Below are 27930 nucleotides of genomic sequence, written 5' to 3' on the forward strand. Positions count from 1 at the left end.
GTTTATCCTGTGTCTTTCTGGACCGGCATTGGTCAATTGGTGTCTGTAGGGCCAGGGTCACATTGGCCAAGCTCATAAATAGCACAACTCACTTTACACTGGGTGGGATTGTTCTTCTCTTTAAAAAAATAGTGAAGCCTCTATATGAAATTTAGTCAGAATTGTTAGTCAGAATTGTATGCAACATCCGGCACCTAGGGAGCTTTCTTGTGGCCCCATTCCAGATTCCAAATATTATTTTATTACTTTTATGGTGCGAAGATAGCTGTCCAGCCACCATGTAACAAAGGTGCAACTGCTTCATTATTTCTTACATGTTAATTAAACATGGCGGGGAAAAAAACAGTGGCACATATACTTGAAAGGCATTATTATTTAAGTTAAAGTACAGATACTGTATCTTACAGATATTTCACTATTGTAGGCAAAAAGGTCTTATGCACACCTGATATAAGCTTAGAGATGGGTGCGTAGGCAGGGATCAACGTGTTTTCAAACATAGACAGAATGTACATATGACCCGCACACCATCAACTACAACTCTTTTTATTGAATAAATGCAACGTTTCGGTCAACAACCTTCTTCAGGCATCTACTGACAGATAGTAGCAGCGCAGCTAAATACACACACAGAGATCTACTACACCCAATCACAGTCTCCCTCATTGCAGAGATGAGCCACAACAGGTGGTGATCATTAGGCTAATGTGATCTTGTCATCACGATCAGTATATAGAACAGTTACTACACCTTTAAATTCATTTTACAGATTATACAAAACAGGCTATGTCTAACTACATAAATAGTATAAGAAAAACTTCAATTGAACCAGAATAAGGCTTCAATATATTCAGAACTAAAATAAAAATAGAAGGCAGAGAAATCTTTATTATGTCAGGCATAAAAAGTCTAAAAAACAGGCAAGGGTCAGGGACTATAAAATAAAATAAAATGGAAATACAGCAGAGAAATCTTTATTACATATGTCAGGCATAAAAGGTCAGGCAGCTGAATGTCCTAGCGCCTGAATCAAGAAATAAAAAGAAAAGCAACAATTAGAATAAAAGCATCACATTTAGTACAAATTCATCATTCAGTCCCCTGGGTGTTAGCGTGTTTAGTGTGTGGATCCATTAAGCTTCGCGCTGTTTAAGTAAAATATCAAGGTTTCCACCTCTTGGGGAGGGAAACGTGTTCAATACCTATAATAAAGTGAAAGCTCGATATATCATTTTTCATGTCATTAAAGTGGACTGCAACGGGATAGTCCCGATTGTTCCTCCTTATAGCGCTTTTATGCTCACTCATTCTCTGTTTGAGTTGCCTGGATGTTTTGCCTACATAGGCAAGTCCACAGGGACAGCGTATGAGATACACAACTCCTAGTAGATGCACAGGTAATAGCCCCTCTGATCTTGAACTTTTTCCCAGTGTGTGGATGATTAAAACATGTAGTTTTTGCTGTATTGTTGCCTTGCGCACAATGTCCACAAGGGTAGTTTCCATTTGGAAGGAGAGCTAAAAGAGTCTGTTCTTTTGCAGAAGAGCTGCGGGATTGAGAATTGGCATGAACCAACTGGTCCCTCAAATGTTTGCCTCTTTTAAAGTAAAAGAGGGGAGGGTATTTAAAAATTGGTGCCAATTCAGGGTCAGGCTTGAGGATGTGTCAATGTTTCTGAAAAATAAACGGACAGAAACACTTTATTATTAGCTACCAGTCTTCACCCACCGTCCTTGAAAAGGTCCTTACCAATAAGTCAGTTTTATTGACTGAGAAGTGTCTGTTCCTCCTCCGCCACCAACGAATATATAAATAAAGCTTCAGAGATGAAATCTAAAGTGACCCAAAGAGGATATGATTCAGAATGTGTTGAGCAGGCCTTCACATTGGCCCTAAACAAACCCAGCTTTGAATTATTACAAAAAAACAACAAAAAAGAGAAGACATTTTCTGTCACATGTGTCACCACTTATTCTGCCAAAGATCCAATCTGTTTTTTTCAGAAACATTGGCACATCCTCAAGTCTGACCCTGAATTGGCACCACTTTTTAAATACCCTCCCCTCTTTTCCTTTAAAAGAGGCAAACATTTGAGGGACCAGTTGGAAGTTGGTTCATGCCGATTTTCAATCCCACAGCTCTCCCACAGACTCTTTTAACTCCCCTTCCAAAGGGAAACTACCCTTGTGGACATTGTGCGCAATGCAACAATACAGCAAAAACTACATTTTTTAATCATCCGCACACTTGGAAAAAGTCAAGATCAGAGGAACTATTACCTGTGCATCCACTAGTGTTGTGTATCTCATACGCTGTCCCTGTGGACTTGCTTATGTAGGCAAAACGTCCAGGCAACTCAAACAGAGAATGATTGAGCATAAAAGCTCTATAAGGAGGAACGATCACTTTATAGGTATTGAAGACGTTTCCCTCCCCAAGAGAGGTGGAAACCTTGATATTTTACTTGACCCAAAAAATAAAAGTAAAAAGACCCAAAAATAGAAATACTTGAAAAAAAAAAAAAAAAATCTGATCGTGTTGTAGGAGTCCTAATCAGAGGAAAGTGTCATGTTTTTTTTTTCTTAAAAAAAATGTTTTTGTAAGGTTTTATAGCCATAAATCATAAATCATGCTCTAATTTACATATGGGGGATATTTTTCACAATAATAACACATGTACATGTTCTAGACATTCTAATGATCACCAAAAAATATATATATATTACAGGCATTTTACTTGTTTTTGTGAGGAATAGCTTCAGTGAAAAAGTGAGATGTTGTTCGTCAAAACTCTGGAATGTCAGCCTCTGTGGCGGGTGTGAATGTCAGCCTCTGTGGGGGGTATTTATATGCAAATATTGTGGCCAATAGCATTGTAATACTAAACAATATAATCCAATGGTGATGTTTAGGTGGTAGGGGGAGCTAAAATAAAATGATTTAAACCTTTTTTTTTGTAAAATACAAACGTTGTAATATTACAACAGTGGGTGCTAGAGCACGAAGGATCCACACACTAAACACACTTAACACCCAGGGGACTGAATGATGCATTTGTACTAAAATGTGATGCTTTTATTCTAATTGTTGCTTTTCTTTTTATTTCTTGAACTTCAGTCGCTAGGACATTCAGCTGCCTGACCTTTTATGCCTGACATATGTAATAGAGATTTTTCTGCTGTATTTCCATTTTATTTTATTTTATAGTGCTTACTCTGGTTGAATTGATGTTTTTCTTATACTATTTACATAGTTTGACATACATTTTGATCCACTGTTTTGTATAATCTATAAAAAAGCTTTTTCGTAAATAGGAAGTCGAAAAAAGAAAAGTGCATTTTGCCTGTTTCCTTCACTGCATTGCCTGTTTCCTTCACTGCATGATAAAATGCGATTCTTGGAAGATAGTTCTTGTTCGTCGGACAGGCGCTATTTTTGGAGCTGTGTGCAGCTCCCTATACGTGGCTGTGTGGGTCTGTGTGTCTGTCTGTGTGTCTGTGTGTCTGTGTGTATGTAGCCTGACTTCGGCGCGTAACTAGTGCCGCACCATTTACGCCACTCGCGCAATATATACATCAAAATGTGCGGCTCGGCCGGGAATGGTGTTCTATTACCTTTCGTTCCGATCCGCCTTACCATGCCGACGTAATCGGCAAAAAACGACGCTTAATTGTCCCCATTGACTTATAATGGGACAATGCAAGAAATCACTTTCAAGTATTTTTCTCTCGTAAACCATAGGAGCTACAGTTTCAAACCTCGGAGAGGAGATTCATAATGATTTTAAGAATGAATCGAAAAATAATTACATCACTCGGCCTCATGGTGGCGCTATAACGGCCCACTTTACGTTTTGCCCCGTAACTCTTGAACCGTAGATCGGAAAATTAAAATTCTTTTTTCCCTGGATTCCTTGGGTCAAGAGTCAAGACGCATCTCCCCATATAGGCCACGCCCATTTGCGCCAGGATAGATTTTCCGCCATCTTGAATTTTCTCCAAAACACACTTTTTGCTCCTTTTCCTACATATTTTCTTCAAATGTCACAAAAATCGGTACACATGATCTACACACACACACACACACACACACACACACACACACACACACACACACACACACAGCTCCACTTCACACGGGTGTGATTTTCCAGTCAAGTGAGACACATTATTGAACATTCCACTCCACATATTGTAGCTACTTCAACCCCGCTACAGCATTGGGCACTATAACAGCTGATATAAAGTACAAGCTCATCACAGCTCGTTGCGGATGCGATGTGAGCTTGGACTTGGAGGTCTGCTGTTCTCGGCCATTCTGTGCACGTGACGCCGCCACGGAACGGAGAATAATGACGAATGGTTTTACTTTTGAGCACAACTGCTTTGAACATAAGCGGCCGGTGTTGGTACAAGAGGCGGCTGACCCCCAGCTGTCCCTAATGAAAGTTTATTCGTATTTTGAAGTGTTTCCATAAAAAGAGTTATGCGCAAAAAACAGCTTTATGGAAACACAACTAGTGATGACAAGATCACATTAGCATAATGATCACCACCTGTTGTGGCTCATCTCTGCAGTGAGGGAGACTGTGATTGGGTGTAGTAGATCTCTGTGTGTGTATTTAGCTGTGCTGCTACTCTCTGTCAGCAGATGCCTGAAGAAGGTTGTTGACCGAAACGTTGCATTTATTCAATAAAAAGAGTTGTTTTGGCAAGTGTAAGATTGTGTGTGGGTCATATGTACATTCTGTGCATGTTTGAAAATACTATTTTTAAAGTTAAAATCTTCCATAAGAAAATAACTTTGGTCAAATTGTTGCAGGTCACATGTAGAAAGATACAATAAGTTTTAAAAGTACAGTATAAAGACCCTTTTCATTGTACAAAGAAACAAAACAGCCAGAAATGTTGTCTGCTTTTACTACTTCTGTACATCTCGGTACTTTCAAAATGATGTAGCTTTCAATTAATTTATTTTATATATTTTTCATGTAGCCAGGTAGCAACAGATGAGTTTTGAGTGCAGTCCGTTCATCACATGCTGTCTCCATCCATGTGTAGCAACTATTTCTGGATTTTGAGAGGATGTTGTCCATTACATCAAAGAAATAATTCTCCATCTTCCGTCTTTATCCACTTTACACAGTATGTTTCTTTCATCCTAGTTTCTTTCATCCTTTCACCAGATCCGGTCTGGTCTGAAAGATGATAGAGCTCTCAAGTAATGGTTCATGAAACACATCATAAAAGCCTGTGCTCTCATCAGCTGGGTGCTCAGGCCTCAGACATAACCAAAATGCAAAAACCTTTCATTCATACAAACATGTTAACACTTCACCTTGCAAGTCTGTCTCCAATATGTTTCTCACAAAGACGCGTCCATGCCAGGGATCCATGTATAGAACATACTGAAATAATCTACTTCCTATTTTCTTAATATCAAAATCTAATTCTGTGCACTATAAATGGACTGCCACAGCCATTATCCTATGTGCATCAAAATGTGTGAATGCAGACACAACATGTCCATTCTTGTGTCCTATCAGACTGAGCACACAACAAACGGTCAAACTGGTAACCGTGAACATTTGTTCATTTTTGTAGTAGCAGTCTTGTGGCTCCTGACTTAACTCATTCGTAGTTTACGGCCGTAAAGCCCGTTAATTTCTCTATGTCTTTCACTGCCGGCTTCTCCGAGTCCTACCTGTTAACGTGGGCGCTCGTCCAGTTCCCATCGTGCGTGATCGGACACTGCTCGTGTGTTCGCGTATTCCATCAGCTTCTCAAATCCGTTGAAACTTTTTCAATTGATCAATAAGTTCTCCATCTGTAAGCCGCGGAGTTCAGACAGTAAGCTGGGCCAAAATAGAGGACGGACTTCCGCTTCCGGTTCAGGGACCCAATGTTAAAGTTGTCCGCTCAATAATGTGTCTGTGTAGAAACCGATCACGGAGCATTAGTTCCGGCCTATTTTAGTCGCGCTTCGATAAAAAAATGTTTTTTAATTAATTTTTATTACATTTACGGGTTCTACGGGCATGGCAGAGAAGGGGTACAAAGGGGTATTTTGATGGCAGAGTTTGTGTTAAAGTCATTTTACAATTGTGGCCCCCTGCCTAATCTAGTTGAACACCCCTGCCATAGAGGGTTTTGGCAGCTCCACAATAATTATCTTGGTGTGTTATTACAATGGCATGTTCTAGTTTTGATTGCATCATTTCATCTGAATAAGAATCAGAATCATCTTAATTGTTACATCACAGGCTTACAGGTGCAAAACAGTGGGTGGAATTTGATTGTTCCCAGAAAGAGAAAGAAAAGAAAGACGTTTTCATCATTGAAAAAAGGTAGTTGACGAAATCAACACAGCACATAGCATATCAGAACATTGTGCACATGAGGTATTAGTAAATTAGGTACATAAGCATAGCAGCTGGTGTATACTGTTAACATATGTAGACATGTGTAGATATTAAGTTGCAAGAAGAGTATCAGTGCGTTGTGCATATTTAAATTCCACCTTGAGATTAACACACCTCTATCCATGCCTCGGATCCGATCTTTACACGTGCAAGTGCGCACGCACACACACACACACACACACACACACACACACACACACACACACACACACACACACACACACACACACACACACCTTGTTTACACTGGACAGTTATGTGATGTGTCCCATTATGCAACGAGAGAAATGTTTATTCAAGGCATCGTCTTTGACTGGAAACTGTTTAGCGCATTTGTCTCTGTGAGGTTTGTGGGCATTATAATCCTTGTCTCATTGTAAACCATCATCCCTTTGTGAATTAGACATATTGCAATTCCGATCCAAGGATTAAAATGTTGTGTTTGCATTTCAGTGAATGACAAAGAGGAAGGAAAGGAGATCACTGGCGGCACGAGAGTGAGTGACAAAGTATCCCTCTACAAAGGAGACATCACCGTCCTGGAGGTGGATGCCATCGTCAATGCTGGTAAGGATGCTGCTCCCTCCACTCTTAACTGTGTTTACTGTTTGCCTTGCAAACACCTGAGCTCTTAAGCTGTGTTTGGCTGCCCTCTAGTGTTACAATCCAGGAACTGCTGCTGGTTCATGAGACATTGTTCATATTACAGCACACACAAGCGATGAGTAGAATGAACTGGAATGGAGTCAATGAACTCTTATGTGGAGATTTGATCGCATTGATCATTTTCAACGCCACTGTACCCGCTATGCCATCGTTTTTACTTACTTTTGCTGACGTTGCCGTTTCCTGAAATCACTGAAAACAACAACTTCCCCTCCCACCGTCGTTCTCAGCATTGACAGAATAGTGAATGGTCATATTGAAAATAATCACAGGAGCCAGTTACACCGGTGCGGGGTACACCCGGTGCGGTGGAGCTGCAGGTGACACAACGAGATGTGAGTAAAACTTTTAAAAGCGTTGGGACTCATAAGGCGGCCGGTCCTGATGGGATTGCCTCACGTGTCCTTAAATTGTGTTTTGACCAGCTTTCGGGAGTCTTTACTGACATTTTCAATATGTCCCTGTCATTGTGTGTGGTACCGTTGTGTTTCAAGGAAACCATAATTGTACCCATAGCAAAGAAAAAACCTGTCACCTGTCTTAATGATTATCGCCCTGTGGCTTTGACCTCTGTTCTTATGAAGTGTCTGGAAAAAATGGTTATATCACATATAACGCACATTATCCCTGCCAATACTGATCCATTACAGTTTGCATACTGTGCTAATAGATCAGTCGATGATGCTATTTCTCTCGCACTACACATTGCCTTGAAACATCTGGAGAATAAGAACTCTTATGTCAGACTACTCTTCATAGATTATAGCTCTGCCTTTAACACGATTGTACCATCTAAGCTTGTGTTGAAACTCAGGGGTCTTGGTCTGGGCAGTAGTATCTGCAACTGGCTGTTTGACTTTTTGACAGGCAGGCCACAATCTGTACGAATAGGGAACAAGCATTCATCTAAGATATTGACCAGGACTGGAGCGCCCCAGGGCTGTTGCCTCAGTCCCTTGTTGTATAGTCTGTTCACCTATGACTGTGTTGCCAGGTGTGGAAATAATTCTATTCTCAAATTTGCAGATGACACCACGGTTATAGGACTAATATCCAACGATGATGAGAGGGCCTATAGGAGGGAAATTGAAGAGCTAACCCTATGGTGCCAGAATAACAATCTCTCTCTAAATGTTAGTAAAACAAAAGAGATCATCGTTGACTTTAGGAAATCTGAAGTCAATCACAGTCCCGTAACCATAAATGGTTCACCTGTAGACATAGTGGACAGTTTCAAATTCCTGGGTGTTCACATAACAAACTCACTCACATGGTCTCAAAACAGCGAAGGTATCCTTAAGAAAGCGCAGCAGCGATTGTACTTTCTGCGGCGCCTCAGGAGATTTGGCCTAAGCACCAAGGCTCTTGTTAATTTCTATCGCTGTACCATAGAAAGTGTATTGACAGGATGCATAACAGTGTGGTTTGGTAACGTGACTGCTCAAGACAGTAAACAGTTACAGAGAATTGTGAAGAGAGCTGCCAAAATCATTGGCACAGAATTACCACAGCTACACACAATCTATAACACACGCTGTAAGAAAAAGACAGAGAACATCTTAAAGGACAGCTGTCATCCCGCCCATTCCCTGTTCTATCTCCTCCCTTCAAAAAAACGTTACCAGAGCATCAAATCTCACACCACCCGTTTCAGTAATAGTTTTTATGCTCAAGCAATCAGGTTGCTTAACGAAGAGATGGAAGCGAGACGTAGGTAGTCATGTGCAATATACGCAGTTTTTAAACTGTACACTGTCACACTGTATGGTTGTTTTGTTGTTTTTTGGGTTGTCCTGGGTGACCTGTTGTTGTCGTATTGTTTTGTGTGCAATAAGGCTGAGAGTGCTCTTGGCACAAGCATTTCATTGTTTGTCTGTACTTGTATGGATACGCATTTGACTAATAAACCGAACCTGAACCTGAGACGTCTGTTGTATATTGAATGCTGGAGAACTGCTCTTTTTGAGCTATTACGTTATTACATTTTCTGCGTGGTTGTTCACACAACCTCCTAGCAATGCAAAAGGTGCTGAGTGATTTGTTGCTAGTGATGATTCCGATTTTTGTTGCTATTGATGACAAAGCAAAAGTGCAAAAATGTTGCTTCGACCACTTTGCACTGTTGAATAAACGAGAGAGTGAGAGCGACCATAACTGGAAAGACTATTCAATATTCATTAGATTTGCTGGACAAATAACACTCTTATCTGTGCTGTTGTAAAATCCACATAATTTCACAGTTTTCTATGTTGCGTTGCATGAGCTAACACTGGAAGTGTGCTTGTGGACTCTGCTTGCAGGGTGTAGTGATGCGTCTAGGTGTAGCATGTAGGCAGGGGTGTCACACCAAATCTGGGCCCTGGGTACAAGGATTCACTGCGTGCGCTGCGAGCTTGTAGATCTGGTATTTTCTGAAAAATCGTGAAAAAGTCTTTGAATATTTCAAATCCGATTTTTTGAAAAATCTGTTTCTACCGTATGTTTCTCAAACTTTTTCATGTGAAGGACCCCCAAAATGATATGTATTTGGCCACGGACCCCCATCTCAAAATATTCAGTTCCAGGGACCCCCCCAGAAGCAATATTTTAGTTACAAATGTTCACTTAAAAAAATACATATATTCAAAGATTTGCACACATTTTCACGATGCTGTGCTGTGAACTTGTATATCTGCTATTTTTCAATAGCGCTAAAGTATAAAATAATTAAGGCCCCTCCGCCTTGGGCCATGGTAACTCAGTCCCACTTTTACCCCCCTTGTGACGCCCCTGCATGTAGGGATGCATGATGTGACCCTCCTCCCTCAGTCCCTGCCGCTGACCAACCCAGTCAGGGTAAAGGTCGGTACACATCCTCTCCTTCACCAAGACTCCTATTGTGCCTCCATGTCGCAGCGCACGCTAACTGGCATCTTATGACTGTGAGACCAGGCTAAACCAGTGTGGGGTGGGTGGAGGGCTTCGGGGTTGGGGGAATCGTCTTGCGCAATATAAATGTTGATATAATCAGTAATGCATATTTGTGATTTGGAAATATTACACAGTTGCATCGTGCCACTGTATTATTGACTTTATTTAAAAAAAAAAGACAATCTACAAGCTATTTTCGCTGTCCTATGACGAAGTACAAAATGTCAAGTCCAAGATGTGCAACATAATATCACTGGATGAAGTAAGGAAAGAAATTATGTATGTGTATTCTCATGGTTTTAATCTGTGTGATGAATGCCTTGCTCCTCTGTGATGATCATTTGGTTTCGTTTGGAGCCTCTAAGCGCTTTCACTAATTAAACGAGTACTGTAAAACAGCCTGAGATGAGAAAATTAAAATCATTTAGGTCTCAGAAAGGTGCCATTTTTTATTTTATTTTGAATATATCATGCTGCCAAGAGTGGGCTGTGAGAGTGTGTTGAGACTGGGGGCTATAAAGGTTGAGAGCCAGTGATTTAATTAACTGTGAGCGGAAACAACCTGAAAACCCTTGGCCCTAATGAATGGTAATGAGAATTGAATATTATTACTTTTTTATTTTGTATTGGAATGATTAAAGGCTTGTCGAGTGCAGACAGACAGTCCTTCAGACTGTCATGTGAGTCCTGATTGAGTTATGTGCTGGCCAGCGACCAGGCCAGGCCAGGCCAGTCCGTTCTGTTCTGTTCCGTTTAGGGCTGTCACGATTATGACATTTGACATGACGATTATTTGTCCCTCAAATAATTGCGATTAACGATTTAATTGTGTTTTTGTCAATGACAATTACATTTCTGTTTGGCTTTTAGGCTTTGAAGTTGCACATGGTAGATATGACAATAACATAAATATACATAGAAATTACTGACATATTTGACAACTTTATACTTAAAAATGAACATTGATAGTGGAAATAGCCGATCTACAAGATAGAATCTAGATGTAGATCTGCTATTTCCACTATTTTTGACTCTTTTTTTTAAATATATGAACGTTTTTTCAACATGGAAACGATTATGACGATTATGAAAAATAATCACGATTATGTCAAATAATCACGATTAGACGATTATGTAATAATTGTGACAGCCCTAGTTCTGTTCTGGACTGTTTGGACTGGAGGGCTTGACATGATTGCTGCCTGACGCCAGTTTGATGTCAGTGTCTCCTTCTTATTAGAACAGATGGCATGTTTTTGGTCTACACAGCAGTGGTTTATCAACCGTTTTCATTTCAAGGCCCGTTATTTATTCGGCATTTGAGCCACTGACCACCATTTGATGAGATTCTCAGACCAAAAACGTTAGAATATTTTGTTATCGTCGGATAAGAGTTTTGGCCACAATTCCATGCTGTATTGATGTGGGATAGGAGAGATAACAGGCAAACGTTGATCAAAATAAAAATAAAAAAATCGACATTCTCTAATTGTCTAGACAACAATTTGTTAGTGTAAAATGAAACCAAATGGACCCGTAAGGTCCCTTCATTTCACTTTTTCAAGAGTTAAAGATCTATAAGGGTCCATTTGGTTACCAACTCGCCATCATTTAGCTGGGGACCACCTGGACCCCCAAATCCACTGGATGATCCACTGGTGGTCCCCAGACCACTGGTTGAATACTTTATTCATATTCACTCTAAAACTAAAAACGACCTACCGGTATTACCACTACTTTTTAGTAATGTCATTCCAGCCACAGTGCAGGCAGTAATTCATCTTTAATCACCACATGACAGTGACCTTTTTAAGGGAACTGAATGTACTGCAAATGTCAATTCAATTAACATGAACAAATAATGACATGCTTTTAGATTCTTGGGTAACACAATCTATGCGCTGTCTTTACTTAAGCTATTGCAGTTTGACAATGACGTGTTCCCCTCGAATTAACTGCGCAGCATAAAATGTGTTTCTTTCATCTTTAGCCACATAAAATATCATATAAAAATACTTCCAACATTGTGCTTTAAGAATATCAATCCTTTAAATAACTTTTTCGTGAGTGGTGGGTACTACTCAATAAATTGTCCACGTCTGAACCAGAAGGCAGGAAGATAGGAACTTTTGAAAGAATGTCAGACTTCCCACTTTTCATCTGTTCTTTTTTTTTCTTTACTTTACTTTATTTGTTTATTTAGACGGGACAATGCATATTAATGAACACTACATGAAAGCAATGTAAATAAGCCGGAATTAGCAAGAATGCTAAATTTCATCCGTAGTCCCCACATGAAGACAAAACAATACATACCAACAAACAGTAACCCTACATTAGGAGAGGGCGCCTAAGAACATACATACAAATACTATTTTTCCTCAACCAAGAGAAAACAACAAAACAACACATATTACTAACAGTACCCTACATTAGAAAAGAAAAGTTAAAAATATACGTACATGACATGAGCTGTACTCTTAAAACTATACATGGTCACAGGTTTGATTGTCAACTAACCATTTTTTTAGATTGAACTTGAAGGATGGAAATGACAAACAGTCTCTTATTGTTAGAGGTAGGTCATTCCAGATTGAACATCCCTGCACTGAAAGGGTGTTTTTTCCAAAAGCGGTTACCCGGTACGGTACTTCGCAATCCCCTCTAGTGATTGCTCTAGTATTGAGTCCTCTATCGGGCTTCCTTTTTATGAATTCCTTTAGGGGAGGTGGGCATAGACCATTTAGGGTCTTATATATGATACTGACCTGTTTAAATACCTTAAAATTAGCGAAACTCAAAAAACTGTACCTCTGAAGAATATTACAATGGTGATATGAGCGGGGTTTCCTATCGAATACCTTAAGCGCACTCTTATATAGCTGTTCAATGGGTTTGAGAATCGTTATACCTGTGCAAGACCAGTTTGTGAAACAGTACTCAATGTGTGATTGGATCATGCATTGGAGATAAGATTTAGCAGCACTAACTGCCAAAAAAGGTCTGATTTGTTTAAAGTTCTGAAGGTTGAACTTGATTGTGTTTGTAACCTTTTTTACATGTTTTTTAAAGGTTAGGGTTGAGTCTAACATGACCCCGAGGTACTTGAACTCTGGCACAAGTTCAAGTTCCTCTCCACCCAGAAACACATTTGATGACTCCATCACAACTGGTCTTTTGGAAAAAGCCATGCAGACCGTCTTTTTTGCATTCAGGAGCAGGCATGAGTCTGTAAGCCAGTCCTGAACGCTGGTCAGAACAGAAGTTAAAACCGTTGACACCTCTGCATAGCTCTTTCCATGAGTCAGTATAACCGCATCATCTGCGTACATCTGGATATGTACATCTTTACATACATCAGGTAGGTCGTTTATGAACAGAGAAAACAGAATTGGTCCTACTATTGATCCCTGGGGGACACCAACCGAGCAAGTGTGATAAGGAGACTTGATGCCATTTATGCTTACACACTGTTCTCTATTTGATAGGTATGATGTGAACCATTTGATGGCCTCTGGGGACAAGTTGAAATGTGTTAGTTTGGACAAGAGGACCTGATGGCTGACAGAGTCAAATGCTTTCTTGAAATCTAAAAATACTGCCATTGCGCATGGGGCCTTGTTCAAAGCACACTTTAACTTTTCAATGAATAAGCAATTTGCTGACTCAGTGGAGTGGAAGGCTCGAAACCCAAACTGCATAGGATGCAGAGGGGTGTAGCCTTTGTCTAGATGTTTAACAATAGACTTTACAATTTGAATCTGATGTTCTCAGTCTCTTCTATTCATTCTTGGGCCATGCAGAGAGGCATGCAGTGATGGCCAGCAAGCCAATATGGCCTGCACTAAATAAGAGGCTGAATTATAATGGAGGTTGGTTTTGGCGTTGGTATTAATCAGTGGTTTTCAACCTATTTCATATCAAGGTCCATTACTTATTATGCCACGGACTACCATTTGATGAGATTTAGCTTCTCAGACCCCAGTTATTGTTGGATACGACTTTTCCACAATTCCATGCTGTATTATTGATGTGGTGCCATACAAGACACAACAGGCAAACATTGACCAAAATAACAATTCTTCTACATTCTCTAATTGTTTAGACTTCTTATAAATTAATTAATGCTAGATGTTTAACAATAATTTAACTCTTGAGAGCGTAAAATGGAACCAAATGGACGGGTCTATTTGGTTTCATTTTGCACTCTCAAAGAGTTAGATCTATCAAGGACCACTGGTGGTCCCTGGACCACTGGTTTAAAGAAGTACATTTATTATTGTTCTCCTATTATCACTTCTGGGACATTGCATTTGTTGACATTTGCAAATTGCTGGAACTTCTCCATGACCTTCCGTGCACTCGGTAGCTGAGACTAAACCGAAGGCTCCCCAAGTATGCAGAACCCTTTGTCTGGATAATTGTGTAGCAGCAGACAGTGTCTGATTAAATTCATACAGCCTATCTTGGTTATTTAACATTATCACCAAAAGGGAACAAAACAAACAAAACAAAGCTCCCCCCAGTGAAACAATGGCAATTTAAAAAACTAAAAATGACTCGAGCAAAACTGTGTGATCAGATTGAAAATCCAGTGTAAGAGAAATGAATAAATAAATCCTGGTTTATAAAGGCCGATATACATTTAGCCAACGGAGGGGCCAGCGTGATCCTGTGTTTTATGGTGTCTGCCTGTAGCTTTTTAGATGGTGTCAGGGTGCTTTATGTCCCCTATTAAAGTTTAATTATTGGGCTCATTGAGTTTCTAATTCTTGCTTAACTCTGCTTGGGCCGGGGTTGGACAGGAGGTGCCCCCGCTGTCACCTGGGCCAGAGCCTGAAAGTGAGGAGGCCGGTTGACAATCAGAGAACCGCGGGGCTGACGGGGTAAGGGAGGGGGGAGGGTTAGGATTGACATAACGGGACAAGGTATCTTGGGCTGTGCCATCCGGTAGAGGCAGATGGCGTGGCCCTCAGCCTGCTGTTTGAGACTAGCAGCCACCCCACCCCTCACCACCCCCATGCACGTGTCCTCCATCAACTGGAGATGGAGAGCTGCCCTCATACTAGGGGTGGGCGATATGGAAAAATACAATATCACAATATTTTCCCAAGCTGTATCACGATACACGATGTTATCGCGATTCTTTTTCACGTTGGTTTTTATGCTTATTTTTCAAGTTACTTGACAAAAACTAGACTATCTGGGACCCAGATAGTCTAGTTTTTGTCAAGTAACTTGAAAAATAAAAAGGAACCCAGATTCTGGGTTCCTTTTGGGAGGTCTAAATTGAACTTTACAAGTATGTATTGTAGCTCTGACAGTATACAAATGAAACCATTACGTGTCCATTTGGTTTCATTTGTATACTGTCAGAGTTAAGTGGAGACATTTGACATTTTAAAGTTTGAGAACTGATGATTTTGACCAAAATGCAGGTTTAATTGAATTCTGCAATGAATCTCTGTATTAACGATTAAACAGGATTTGTTACAAGGCTCCTCAATTGTATCACGATATATACAATATCTCTGAAAAGGAATATCGTGGAGACATTGTATCGTCTCAACGATAATTATCACCATATCGCCCACCCCTACCTCACACACCCTGTGTGACCCGCTTTAGCTGTGTTTTTAAACATTTTAACCACCATTTAGACCTGAGGGCCCCATTCTATCAATGTCTTCTAAATACTTTTTTGAAAAATGTTATGTTTCAAGGACCCACAAAATTATGAAGTATTTGGCCGCCAATCCCCCCCCCATCTCAAAATATGTTGTTCTAGGGACCCCCCTAGAAGAAAACATTTGAGTACAAATGTTTGCTTTACCGAGTGCCGAACCGAGCTTGTATATCTGCTATTTTTGAGTATATAAAAGTATATAAAATAATGGTTAAATTGGTTAACTCATTTGCTGCTATTTTAAACATAGGCTGAACTGTTTTCCTGCCAAATTTTCCCCCCCATTGAAATAGACATATCCGCTGCCAGGCTGTATCCCTGCTTATCCGCCAGTGTTTACATGAAAAAACATTGGAAACAGCCAGCTGTGCACTATGGTAACACGTGGGCACGTTCGCGCACATAGCAGACGATATGTGCGCAGATCATATGCCAGGCGGGTAGAGGAATCAAGCAGCTCCTTCCTTTGTTTACAAGGAAAACCTATGGGAACGGAGCTGCGATTGGACCTCAGGCCGGATATGGAAACCTAGATCCGGTCTAGATCCGGATACAGTTAGGAGGCGGGCCTAAAGAGCCAGAATCGGCTATAATCAGCAACCATACTTTTAATCGTTTCATAATGATTAAAGCGAATTAAATTTCTGGGATCGACGGGCATCGCAGAGTGGTGCAGCGGGAAATCTCCGGTTTTGACGGGGATCGCAGGAGTTAGTTAAAATGTAAAGTGACACAGACGCTTTCCAGGTCTTAAACCTGCCATCCCGATCTTATGTCAGACATTATTCTGTCCAAAAACATAAAAAAAATAATAATAATAATAATTGACACAACATTTTGTGCTAACATCGCAATGCAGCGTGTTGCTGTGTGAGCTGTTTGGCTATTCATCATTATGATGAAGTATATAGCATGGGTCAAATATGTTCATTTCAAGGACTGCCAAATTGATCTGTATTTGGCCACGAATCCCCATTTGAATAACATTTGTGCCAGGGACGCCCCATGAGAGAACATTTGTCAACATTATGTCAAGATTTGTCTACATTTTCGGGGAAAAAATGTGTTTAAAGGGATAGTTCACCTCCAAAATTACTTTTTTTTCTCCTATCGATTACTGACCCCGTGGATACTTGAATTCATGGATATTGTTTTAGTTTTTGTTGCATTCCTAAGCCAATAATTTGAGGGAACAAAGCAGGCTCTTTGTGTCTCCATAGGGAACCACTGCTGGTCATCAAATTATTGGCTGCGACTAAAACTAAAAAGTCTCCATGGGGTGTGTAATCAATTAAAAAAATATATATATTTTTTGTGGACTATCCCTTTTAAACCGTTCCTAACTTCCTTGTTTTGCTATGGCAAAACGCTGAGGAAAAAAAAGGCTACAGACACACGCACAGCCACTCTATGGAGCGGTTTACCACCGCTCAAATATATATATATAAAAACGTTAAGGGGCTGCGTGGAGAGATGGGGACTTGTTGTGTATACGTGTACAACAGATCTCAGGGAGTGTACCTCCTCAGTTTGTATTCGGTACGCTGTCTGAATTGACTTGTTTTACCTCCAGAGAGCAGACAGAGCCGGTTTGTCTTTTTGGTATTGATCCACAGAGTTTGAGTGGCAGACAGTTTCTGCATTCATACAGAGGATATGTTTTTCTTATTAGTGTCTGTCTGAGCCATGGCATGATCAAACGGGTGTACTAGACGCACTACGCCTGTCTATTTATCTCACAAAGACCCTGTAAATAGCAGGCAATTTCAGTGATTGCGAATCCATTGGATTTTTTTTGTATCTCACCATATCTCCTTCGCTATGATTATATCAGGCAGCATCTGAGAGGAATACTGATGATCGAGTAGCCCTGGGTTTTCGTGCTGAATTCGCGAGATGGGGAGACGCACTGAATAATGAAAAGAAGATCTAGCAGGACTTGGGAGTTAATCCACATTATTTATGTTGCCTTTACATTTTAAACACAACTTAATGCCTATCGTTTTTCTTTCGCACGGTTCACACGGAGTTCACGCGAGCGCCCGCGTCCCACTCTCTCTCCACGATGAGAAGGAGGTCATAAAGATAGCGACGTGAAGTGCAGAAGAGCACTTTTTGCCCTCTCCCTCCCTCTCTCTATATCTCTCTCTCTCTAATAATGACTGTGGTAATTATACACAGGGGTTGACTCCTGATCCATTACCCGCTGTAAACCTTTCCCATCTTTCTGCATTAAAGATCGCTTATTTATTTATTTGTTTTTACAGGGAGACAATTTAGTGTGCTGTGCTCCAGTGTGCACAAGGAATCTTGGGTTATGAGCGCTATAAAAAAAAGCAGAAGTGGTTTTTGAGATGAGCATAGGAGAGGTTATAGGTGTTCTCTCGGTCAATATTGAGATACTTATGTAACATGATGGGAGAGTACCAAGAAAAACCCTGAGTGTTGTTCAGGGGTGTTGCACCAAATTCTGGGCCCTGGGTACAAGGATTCACTGCGGGCCCCCCATGAATGTTCTTCATAGGAGGGACCCCCATCTCAAAATATTTAGTTCAAAGGACCCCCAGAATCAAAATTCACTTTTTTTAAGCGAACAAATGTTCGCTTAAAAAATACATATATTCAAAGATTTGCACACATTTTCACGACTTTTCAAAAATAGCAGATCTACAAGAGCTTGTATATCTACTATTTTTCAATAGCTAAAGTATAAAATAATTCCAGGCCCCTCCACCTTGGGCCCTAGTAAGTCAGTCCCACTTTCCCCCCCTTGTGACGCCCCTGGTGTTAATTGAACTCAGAGAGTGCCAGTCGTGTAAAGAAACTAAGAACATTTACTCAAGTTACTTAAGTACAATTTTGAGGTACTTTTACTTTACTGGAGTATTTCCAATTTACAGTACTTTTACTTGTCCTCAACTACATCTCAGAAGCAAATACTTTTACTCTACTACAATTATTTGACAACCTTAGTTACTAGTTAGTCGCAATGTGACGAATCGTGAGCTTGTAGATCGGCTATTTGTATTTTCAAAACTTTTTATACGCTATTTTATACATTTGAAAACCTTTGCAATGTGACATTCTGCGTAATGAGTACTTTGTACTTTTGGTACTTTAAAGGAGTAGTTCACCCCCAAAATGATTTTTTTTCGATTGATTAGTCACGCCATGGAGACTAGAGTTCAATAATATTTTTTGTTTTTTGTCGCATTCCTAAGACAAAAAATTGATTCGAGTAAATTTACCCCCATTGATTCCGGATGGTGACCCGTTTCGAAACGGGTCCCCATCCGGAATCAATGGGGGTAAATTTATTGTTATCACATTTTTGTCTTTGGAATGCGACAAAAACCTAAAAATATTATTGAACTCTAGTCTCCATGGCGTGACTAATCAATAGAAAAAAATCATTTTGGGGGTGAACTACTCCTTTAAGTACATTCTGATACCAATACTTTTGTACTTTTACTCAAATACATTTTAATTACCAGACTTTTACCCGGACTTTTTTTCAGTAGGAGCGAGATCATTTAGCGACCTACAACCGGGTCGCGACGTGGTCGGTAGTTTTCAGCGACCGGGTCGCTAAATCGATCGACCGGGTCGCTAAATCGATCGACCGGGTCGCTAAATCGAGCGACCGGGTCGCTAAATCACCGACCGCGCCGCTAAATCGACCGACCCGGTCGCTAAATCTACCGACCTGCCTGCAGTTTTAGGTCGGTAGATTTAGCGACCCGGTTGGTACATCTAGTGACCCGGTCGGAAGATTTTGCGCCCCAGTCGGTCGATTTAGCGACCCGGTCGCTCGCTTTAGCGGCGCGGTCGGTGATTTAGCGACGCGGTCGGTGATTTAGCGACCCGGTCGGGAGGTTGCGTGGCAGGTTAGCCTAACTGAGGTAAGGTTACTGAGGTTAGGTTTAGGGTTAGGGTTAGGGTTAGGGTTAGGGTTAGTAGCCCGGTGGTCGGTGGAAGCGACCACCGGTCGGTGGATTTACCTACCCGGTCGCTGGATTAGCGTCCCAGTCGGTGGAATTAGCGTCCCGGTCGATGGAATTAGCGTCCCGGTCGGAGGAATTAGCGTCCCGGTCGGAGGAATTAGCGACCCGGTCGGAAGATTTTGCACCCCAGTCGGTCGATTTAGCGACCCGGTCGCTCGCTTTAGCGCCGCGGTCGGTGATTTAGCGACCCGGTCGCTCGATTTAGCGACCCGGTCGCTCGATTTTGCGACCCGGTCGCTGAAAACTACCGACCACGTCGCGACCCGGTTGTAGGTCGCTAAATGATCTCGCCCTCTCTCCTTTTTTTACTTTGTACGGTCACACCAAACTACCTTTGAGAGTGGATTGAATTCCACCAATGTATTTAAAAAATACTGTCACGATTATTATTTTAACGATTATTTGTCACTCAAATAATTGCGATTAACGATTTAATTGTGTTTTTGTCGTTGACAATTACATTTCTGTTTGGCTTTTAGGCGTTTAAGTTGCACATGGTAGATATGCCACATAACCTAAATATACCAGTAAGACTCCCTAATCGGGAGATAAGCGACCGTAGGTCACTTATCTCCACAAATAGGGCAAAAATGTGTTTTGCCAAAATCTTCCTGATCCATGTTGATGACATGAGTGTAGACATGCTGTGTAGTGATTTTCGTGATTTTAGGGCAAAATGTGTAGGAGCAGTGTCCAAAAATGTGTTTTTAAAAATCGGCCTGGAGGTGGCGCTATATGGGAGAGATTCATGTTGATGGGATGAGTGTAGACATACTGTGTACCGATTTGCGTGATTTTAGGGCAAAAATTGTAGGAGCAGTGTCCAAAAATGTGTTTTGCAAGAATCGGCCTCATGGTGGCGCTAGAAGAGGGCCATGTGAGAAATGAGGGGTGGGGTCTCCGCGCCGGCAAGGCGGCCGAATAGGTACCGGCCCCGGCTGTCCCGGTCGCTCCTAGCCGGAGTTACGGCATTTTATGTGAGCTGCAGTGTAGGGGGTCCTCCACTGGGGGCGCCACCACTTTTGCATCCGTTCTGGAGCACCAGGAGTCGGTGGTCCCCGGGAATTCCCCGTGAGCAGCCCCGTTGGGGTGGTCATTTGGTCAGTTTAGCACATTTGGTCATTTTTTACATCTGGGGGTCCCCCAGGGACCTGGGGGTCCCTGGAGCTCCGGGGGTCCTTGGAGGTTGTAGTTTGGCAGGTAAGGAGTGTGTGTGCAAAATTTGGCATGGATCGGGGCAACGGTTGCGGAGATATGAGCAGGGCAAGAGTGTGACGTGTGAGGTGTGACAGACAGACAGACTGACTGACGGACTGACGGACGGACGGACTTACACTTTGTGCAGGGTTTGATAGTAAATGCGACCTACGGTCGCAACAAAGAAATTACTGACATATTTGACAACTTTATACTTAAAAAATAACATTGATAGAGGAAATAGCCGATCTACAAGCTCACAACGTGTCGCATCCGCGACGCGTTGTGAGCTTGTAGATCTGCTATTTCCACTATTTTTGACTTTTTAAAAAAAAATATATGAACATTTTTCAACATGGAAACGATTATGATGCTTTTGAAAAATAATCACGATTATCTCAAATAATCACGATTAGACGATTATGTAATAATTGTGACAGCCCTAGGCGGAATGGGGAATCCACTCTCATAGGTAGTTAGGTGTGACCGTACCCTAACAGAGTGTTTCTACATTGCAGTATTGATACTTTTACTGAAGTAAAAAATGTGAGTACTTTTTCCACCACTGGAGAGTGAGTGCACAAATTGGTCCATTTGGCTCCATTTGTACGCTCTCTAAGTTATGGATCCATCCACTGAGTTAAGTGAACACAGAGGTTTTTACTTTTTGATGATGAGAGCGTAGTGACCCTCGCAGGTTAGAGTACAGTGATATTCAGTTTAGATCGACTTCCGTGCGCTCTTGACAGGCAGCAGGGGACTCAAAACTATTTTGTGACTGGCCCATAGCTTAACACGACTTTTATCATTTTAGCTGAATCACATTTCTTGCTGGAAAATCAGTTACTTGCGTACGGGGAAGTGTAAATCGGGTTTGCCACTGTGCTTTCACTGTCATATACTGTATAAGCAGAATATATGAATACGGGAAGGCACCGTACAATGCATGCCCTGCCGTCTAGCCTGTATTTGATAAAATACAGCATTATTAAATACGTATACTGTAACTCTTTGTCTAACCAGCGAGTGGCATTCTTTTTTTTTTCGTGTGGCGGGGCAGTTATTTTTCTTTTCTCTGAATGCTGATGTCATGCGGGTAATATCATCCGGCAATGGCATGAAATTAAATCCTCGTATAGCAATTAACCTCAATTCTGCTTAAAGCCTCTCCTCATGTTGTTGAGTGAGGTTAGATTCAGGGGAGTCGAAATCAGTTTTCAAAATGACTTTATGCGTGTTATTTCAATTGTTCTGCTGAAATGAACGCCTTGTCAGTTTGGTTAGTTAGTGGAAATGGCAACGCTAATTGCTGTGGATGTGTGAACCCCTCTGTGGCATTATCAGACTCGTATGAAAGGGCTAAAATTTGAATAATAAAATTAAACTAAAAGGGTAACTCAGAGGGTGGCTTCTTTTTTTATCGAAAAGTCCCACTACAGCAGTTTGGAGATACAGTCGAATCCTTAATTGACCCAAATGAAACCCACAAGGGTTCATTTGGGACTATGTTTAGACTCTCACAGTTAAATGAACACACGTTCCTCTCTATTAGCATATATACCGGTACCTTAATTGTGTCAAGTAAGTCCACGGTACATTACGTGCTTCTCTTTGTCACAAGTCTTAAAACAAGTCTTAAAACGAATAACACTGACTGCCTAATTTGTTTCGAGTATAACCTTCATCGAGTACTTCTGTAATTTATTTTTTCTTTCTTTTTTTATCCCTGCTAAATAGAATGAAGTTCAGAAACAAAAGTAGCAGTGACACATTTTCCTTCACTTTCACAACTTCTGTGTGATCTGATAGGAACCAGAAAGGAAGACTCTACAAAGTCTGACCTTACATTGTCTGTCTCGCCAACTTTAGAGTGCTTCTAAAGGTCTAGTTGCCATAATTTCACATCATATTATCATGTCCCTTTTTCACAGCATGGCACCTAGGGGAGCGAGCCATCTAGAAAGGTTTTTGCGTGGGTGCGTGGGTGCGGGCCGTGCACGTGTCTGTCTGTGGCCTACCTACTCACAAACCAACTGCTGGACTGATGAGAGCCACTGACATCATCACCATCAACATGACGTCAGAGTTCCACAGGGAGGCAGTGTTGTTAATAGACCCCATCTTGTTCACAAGGCATATTGCTCTCTTGAAAAGGAATATAGGCGAAAATTCACAATCATTGTGTCTATCTTAATACACATTGTGGTTCTGCAATCTGCACGTTACTGCAACTCATTTCTTTCAGTTCTTGGTATTGAATTATTTCTCAACCAGTGGTCCTTGAGGGGAATCCAGGTGGTCCCCAGCTAAATGATGGAGAGTTGGTAACCAAGTGGACCCTTACAGGACCATTTGGTTTCATTTTACGCTCTCAAGAGTTCAATTATTGTTAAACACCTGCATTACTTAATTAACAAAAAGTCTACACAATTAGAGAATGTAGAAGAATTGGTATTTTGATCAATGTGTGCCTGTAATCTGTCCTATGGTCATCAATCAATACAGCATGGAATTGTGTACAAATTCCTAACCAAAGATTACAAAATATTGAATATAAGTTCTGGGGTCTGAGAGGCTAAATCTCATGAAATGGTGGTCCGTGGCTCATACGCCAAATAAATAATGGACCTTGATATGAAAAGGTTTTGAAAACCACAGAATTACCTATTCACTTCTCTGGCCATTCCAGCCACATCCTGGTGTGGCATGACGTGTCAAAGTGAAATTGAGAGCCCTTTTTTGAGGAGGGGGGGCCTAAAGCCCGGATTGGGTCCGCGGTGGAAGGCTATCCACCGCGGTGTAGTCTTTTAGAGTCTTTTTGAGTCATGAAACTACAACGTTACATCATTCCTCGTGGTGGAGAGCTTTCCACCGCGAGTCCCGACACATCTCTCTGTTTTTACTATCAGACAGACAGGCTCTTCACCCCGTTCACTGATTGGTCAATCTAGACTAGTCAGTCACGGTGAATAGGACTCCACCGTGGCGTACTATGATGGCCTGCACTTATTTTCTGACTTGAGGTGGAAAGCTTTCCACCTCAAATTTGCGGTGGATAGCTCTCCACCGTAGACTCTGATCCGGGCTTTAGTAATTCATGAAGTCTGGGTTCTGTTGGCATGGCATTCTGTTGGCATGGCATCCTGGCGGCGCTGTAGCGTGGGGCTCTCCATTACTTTCTGTAAGACCGTGACAACACACAGCCCAGCCCCAAGAGAGTGTGACTGCACTAGGGATGGGACGATAAGCCATATTATCGTTTATTGTGATAAAAAAAAACACTCAAGATACCGGTAATCGTATCATGGAGATTTAATTTATCGCGATATTGTCCTCCGTCATGCACTGGGATCAATTCACCTTTTATTTGCCGAGCTGCATATCCGGTACCATTTCAACCCTCTATTGGTAAAAGGTACTTAATATACTATAATATACCTACTTGATACAGTCTTTTTCTCACTCTCTATCAAATGTCTTAGCCAAAAAATAGCCGATCTACAAGCTCAGAGCGCGTTGCGTTGCAACGCGTTGTGAGCTTGTAGATCAGCAATTTTTTGGCAAATCATGTTCCACCCTACGATAATGAATTTTGATTATTGCGATAATATCGTAAATCGCGATTTCTTTTGTCACAATAATCGTGATATGACATTTTCATATCGTCCCATCCCTAGACTGCACGAGTCGATCTCTCTCTCTCTCTCTCTCTCTCTCTCTCTCTCTCTCTCTCTCTCTCTCTCTCTCTCTCTCTGTAGATTCACACCCTGTGCCATACCGTACCTCCCTGAGAGATGCAGCCCGGCGCTATATGACTGCAATATATTCTCACACTGTTTTGAAGGTCTCGCTCTCTCTCTCTCTACATCTCGGTCTGCCTCGCTCTGCCTCGCATTCCATCACACGCCTTTACTTTCGCTCTTTTACACGGCCACGTATGCACTCTTAAGGGCCTTCCGCACCAAGCGTGACAGCTATAACCGATGCCATAACTATAAATATATCGTTGTAAAAAAATCTTTCTAACTCGAGTAGATGGCAGAGTCCACTGTAACAACATCATCAGTGTGGATGCTCACATAATTATCGTTACTGTTATGGGTTATAGTTCATGATGTGGACAGGCCATTATTTTCTGTCTGTCTGTCACATATTGGACATGTATGCCTGTTTTTAATACTGGCAAACATACACGCAAACAATGTGTATTTACATGCACAACACAGCACGGGTCAGACTGGCAACTTCTTGTGCAAACTTGTGATTGTTGCACTGTCACACGAGGAATGAAAATCGATGCCCCTGCCTGGCAGAAGTTGCTGCTCTGTTGAACAATGAAATGACTGCGGCGGCGTGGTGAGTGGACTGCACTGAATCCTTGCTCCTAAAGGCCCAGTTAATAATAGTACCAGCTAGAGGTGGGCGATATGGAAAAATACAATATCACAATATTTTCCCAAGCTGTATCACGATACACGATTTTATCACGATTCTTTTTTCAAGTTGGTTTTTATGGATATTTTTCAAGTTACTTGACAAAAACTAGACTCTCTGGGTTCCTTTTGGGAGGTCTAAATTGAACTTTACAAGTATGTAACTCTGACAGTATACAAATGAAACCAAATGGACCCTTACGGGTCCATTTGGTTTCATTTGTATACTGTCAGAGTTAAATGGAAACCTTGACATTTTACATTTTGAGAACTACTGTTTTAGACCAAAATGCAGGTTTAAATTGAATTCTGCAATGAATCTCTGTATTAACAATTAAACAGGATCTCTTACAAGGCTCCCTCAATTGTATCATGATACATACGATACCTCTGAAAAGGCATATCGTGGAGACATTGTATCGTCTCAACGATAATTATCACCATATCGCCCTCCCCTAGTACCAGCTTCATGAGACACACACATGCCACGCACCAAAAATCCTCAGTGTTCACTGGACTCCGAGAGGCAGGGGTGTCACTGCGGGCCCCCCATGAATGTTCTTCATAGGGGGGGGGGTTAACCCATTTAGACTGGGAAGGCATTATTTTGTGCTTTAAATCTTGAAAAATAGCAGATATACAAGCTCACTGCAAGCTTGTAGATCTGCTATTTTTGAAAAAAATCAAAGTCTTTGAATATTTCAAATCCTTGTAAGTTTTTTTTAAGCCTATGTTTCTATGTCAGTGGTGCTCAAACCTTTTCATGTGAAGGACCCCCAAAATGATATGTATTTGGCCATGGTCCCCCATCTCAAAATATTTAGTTCCAGGGACCCCCCAGATGCAAAATGCTTAAAAAAATCACACCCGTGTGAACTGAGCGGTGGTTCTCCCCCCTGTGTGTGTGTGTGTGTGTGTGTGTGTGTGTGTGTGTGTGTGTGTGTGTGTGTGTGTGTGTGTGTGTGTGTGTGTGTGTGTGTGTGTGTGTGTGTGTGTGTGTGTGTGTGTGTGTGTGTGTGTGTGTGTGTGTGTGGCCTGGACAACAGCGCCCCTCCCTTAACATGTGTGGTCAGAAAAGGTACTACACAGGCTTGAGGCTACATACAGACCCACCCACCCACATACAAACAAACTAACTAACAAACAAACATACCTACACACACGGCCACGCTATGGAGACGGTGTGACCACCGCTCAAAAATGCATATATTCAAAGATTTGCACACATTTTCACGACTTTTCAAAAAATAAATTCAATAGATAAAGTATAAAATAATTAAGGCCCCTCCACCTTGGGCCCTAGTACCGTAACTCAGTCCCACTTTTCCCCCACTTGTGACACACCTGCCGAGAGGGTACAAATGCAACCAAATAGATCCGTGAAGGTCCATTTGGTTGAAATTACACACATGTTGCCGTGGTCTCAAACCTGTGTTCGGGTTTGGGCAGCTGTGAACAATTCCACGCTTCCACCTCGAGTTTAGTTTATTTTCTCGTCATTGTTTACCTAATGTCCATGGCTGACTGCGCGTTCGCGCGGCACCAGCCAGGGCGCCGCTCTCCCTTGCCCCTCTCCCAAAACGGGAGAATAATTTTTCATAAGACGCAGCTCTAATGGAAAGTAATCATGTGGATCCGTGTTGTCAGTGTGTATCCGGCCGGCACTTAGAAAAATGTCCCCCATTGCCGGGAGTGCTAATGGTGTATGACCGTATTGAGTGTTTTAAAGCTCGGCCTCTCGGTGTGTCCGTTGTGCATTTTTGTGCCCTACTACACCTCCCCCCACCCCCCACCCCTCACCATGGGACGTGCAGAGAATGTTAGAGAGGCAGGGGCTGAAATTTCTAAAAGGGCCTTTTGGTGAAAATATTGAAAATAGCAGACCTCCAAGCTCACAACGCGTCGCGCTGCGACGCGTTGTGAGCTTGGAGGTCGGCTATTTTCAGTACTTGATACCACACTAAACTAAGTATAAAAAAGGTAATGCTGGAGATGTGGCGTACGGCATGGATTTCTACACAGTGAGGGAAATTATTTCAACATAAGATGCTGCATTCAAGTTCAGGAGAGTTAGGACAAGGCAATTCTCTTGAATGCTGCCTTCATGTATGGCATGGAAAGACGCCATCTGCATTTCTTTCACCATAGTAAAAACTGCATTCCTGGTCTGGAAAGGGCACATCTTTACAGACGGATAAAAGGGCAGGGGCTCAAGCCCCCTTTCATGTCTATGTGTGCACGTGCCTGCCCCTCACCACAGTACCCCTGCCACACACACACACACACACACACACACACACACACACACGTGCAAACGCACACCCTCGCACAATACGGCTCCTCGCGCCGCTGAGGAAGGAGGAATGCTTAGGCAGTGAAATTGATGTAGTGCTTCCTGCGCCGCTCGTTGCCAGTGCTCATGGAGAAGAGGCCCTGGTGGAGGGGAGGGGAGGTCAGGTCCCGACTCCTTCTCGCTCTCCCCCCTCCCCGTTCGGACGTAACGTATAAGTCATCTTTGTGGAGGAGAGGATTAGGGCTGTCACGATTATGGCATTTTACATGATGATTAATTGTCACTCAAATAATTGGCGATTAACGATTTAATTGTGTTT

At 41.8% G+C, this 27930-nt stretch overlaps 1 protein-coding gene across 2 annotated transcripts in view; it reads left to right on the forward strand.

Annotated features, from left to right (window-relative positions):
* The window catches only part of macrod2 (mono-ADP ribosylhydrolase 2), a 734857-nt gene that overhangs the window by 12229 nt on the left and 694698 nt on the right, over nucleotides 1–27930 (forward strand). For both annotated transcript variants that reach the window (XM_080739775.1, XM_080739776.1), the window contains exon 3: nucleotides 6876–6989. In XM_080739775.1, coding sequence (XP_080595901.1) covers nucleotides 6876–6989 — 114 coding nt within the window. The remainder of the gene's footprint in view (nucleotides 1–6875; nucleotides 6990–27930) is intronic.

This window comes from Nannobrachium achirus (genome assembly GCF_963921795.1).
Source record: "Nannobrachium achirus genome assembly, chromosome: 13".
Lineage (NCBI taxonomy): Eukaryota > Metazoa > Chordata > Actinopteri > Myctophiformes > Myctophidae > Nannobrachium > Nannobrachium achirus.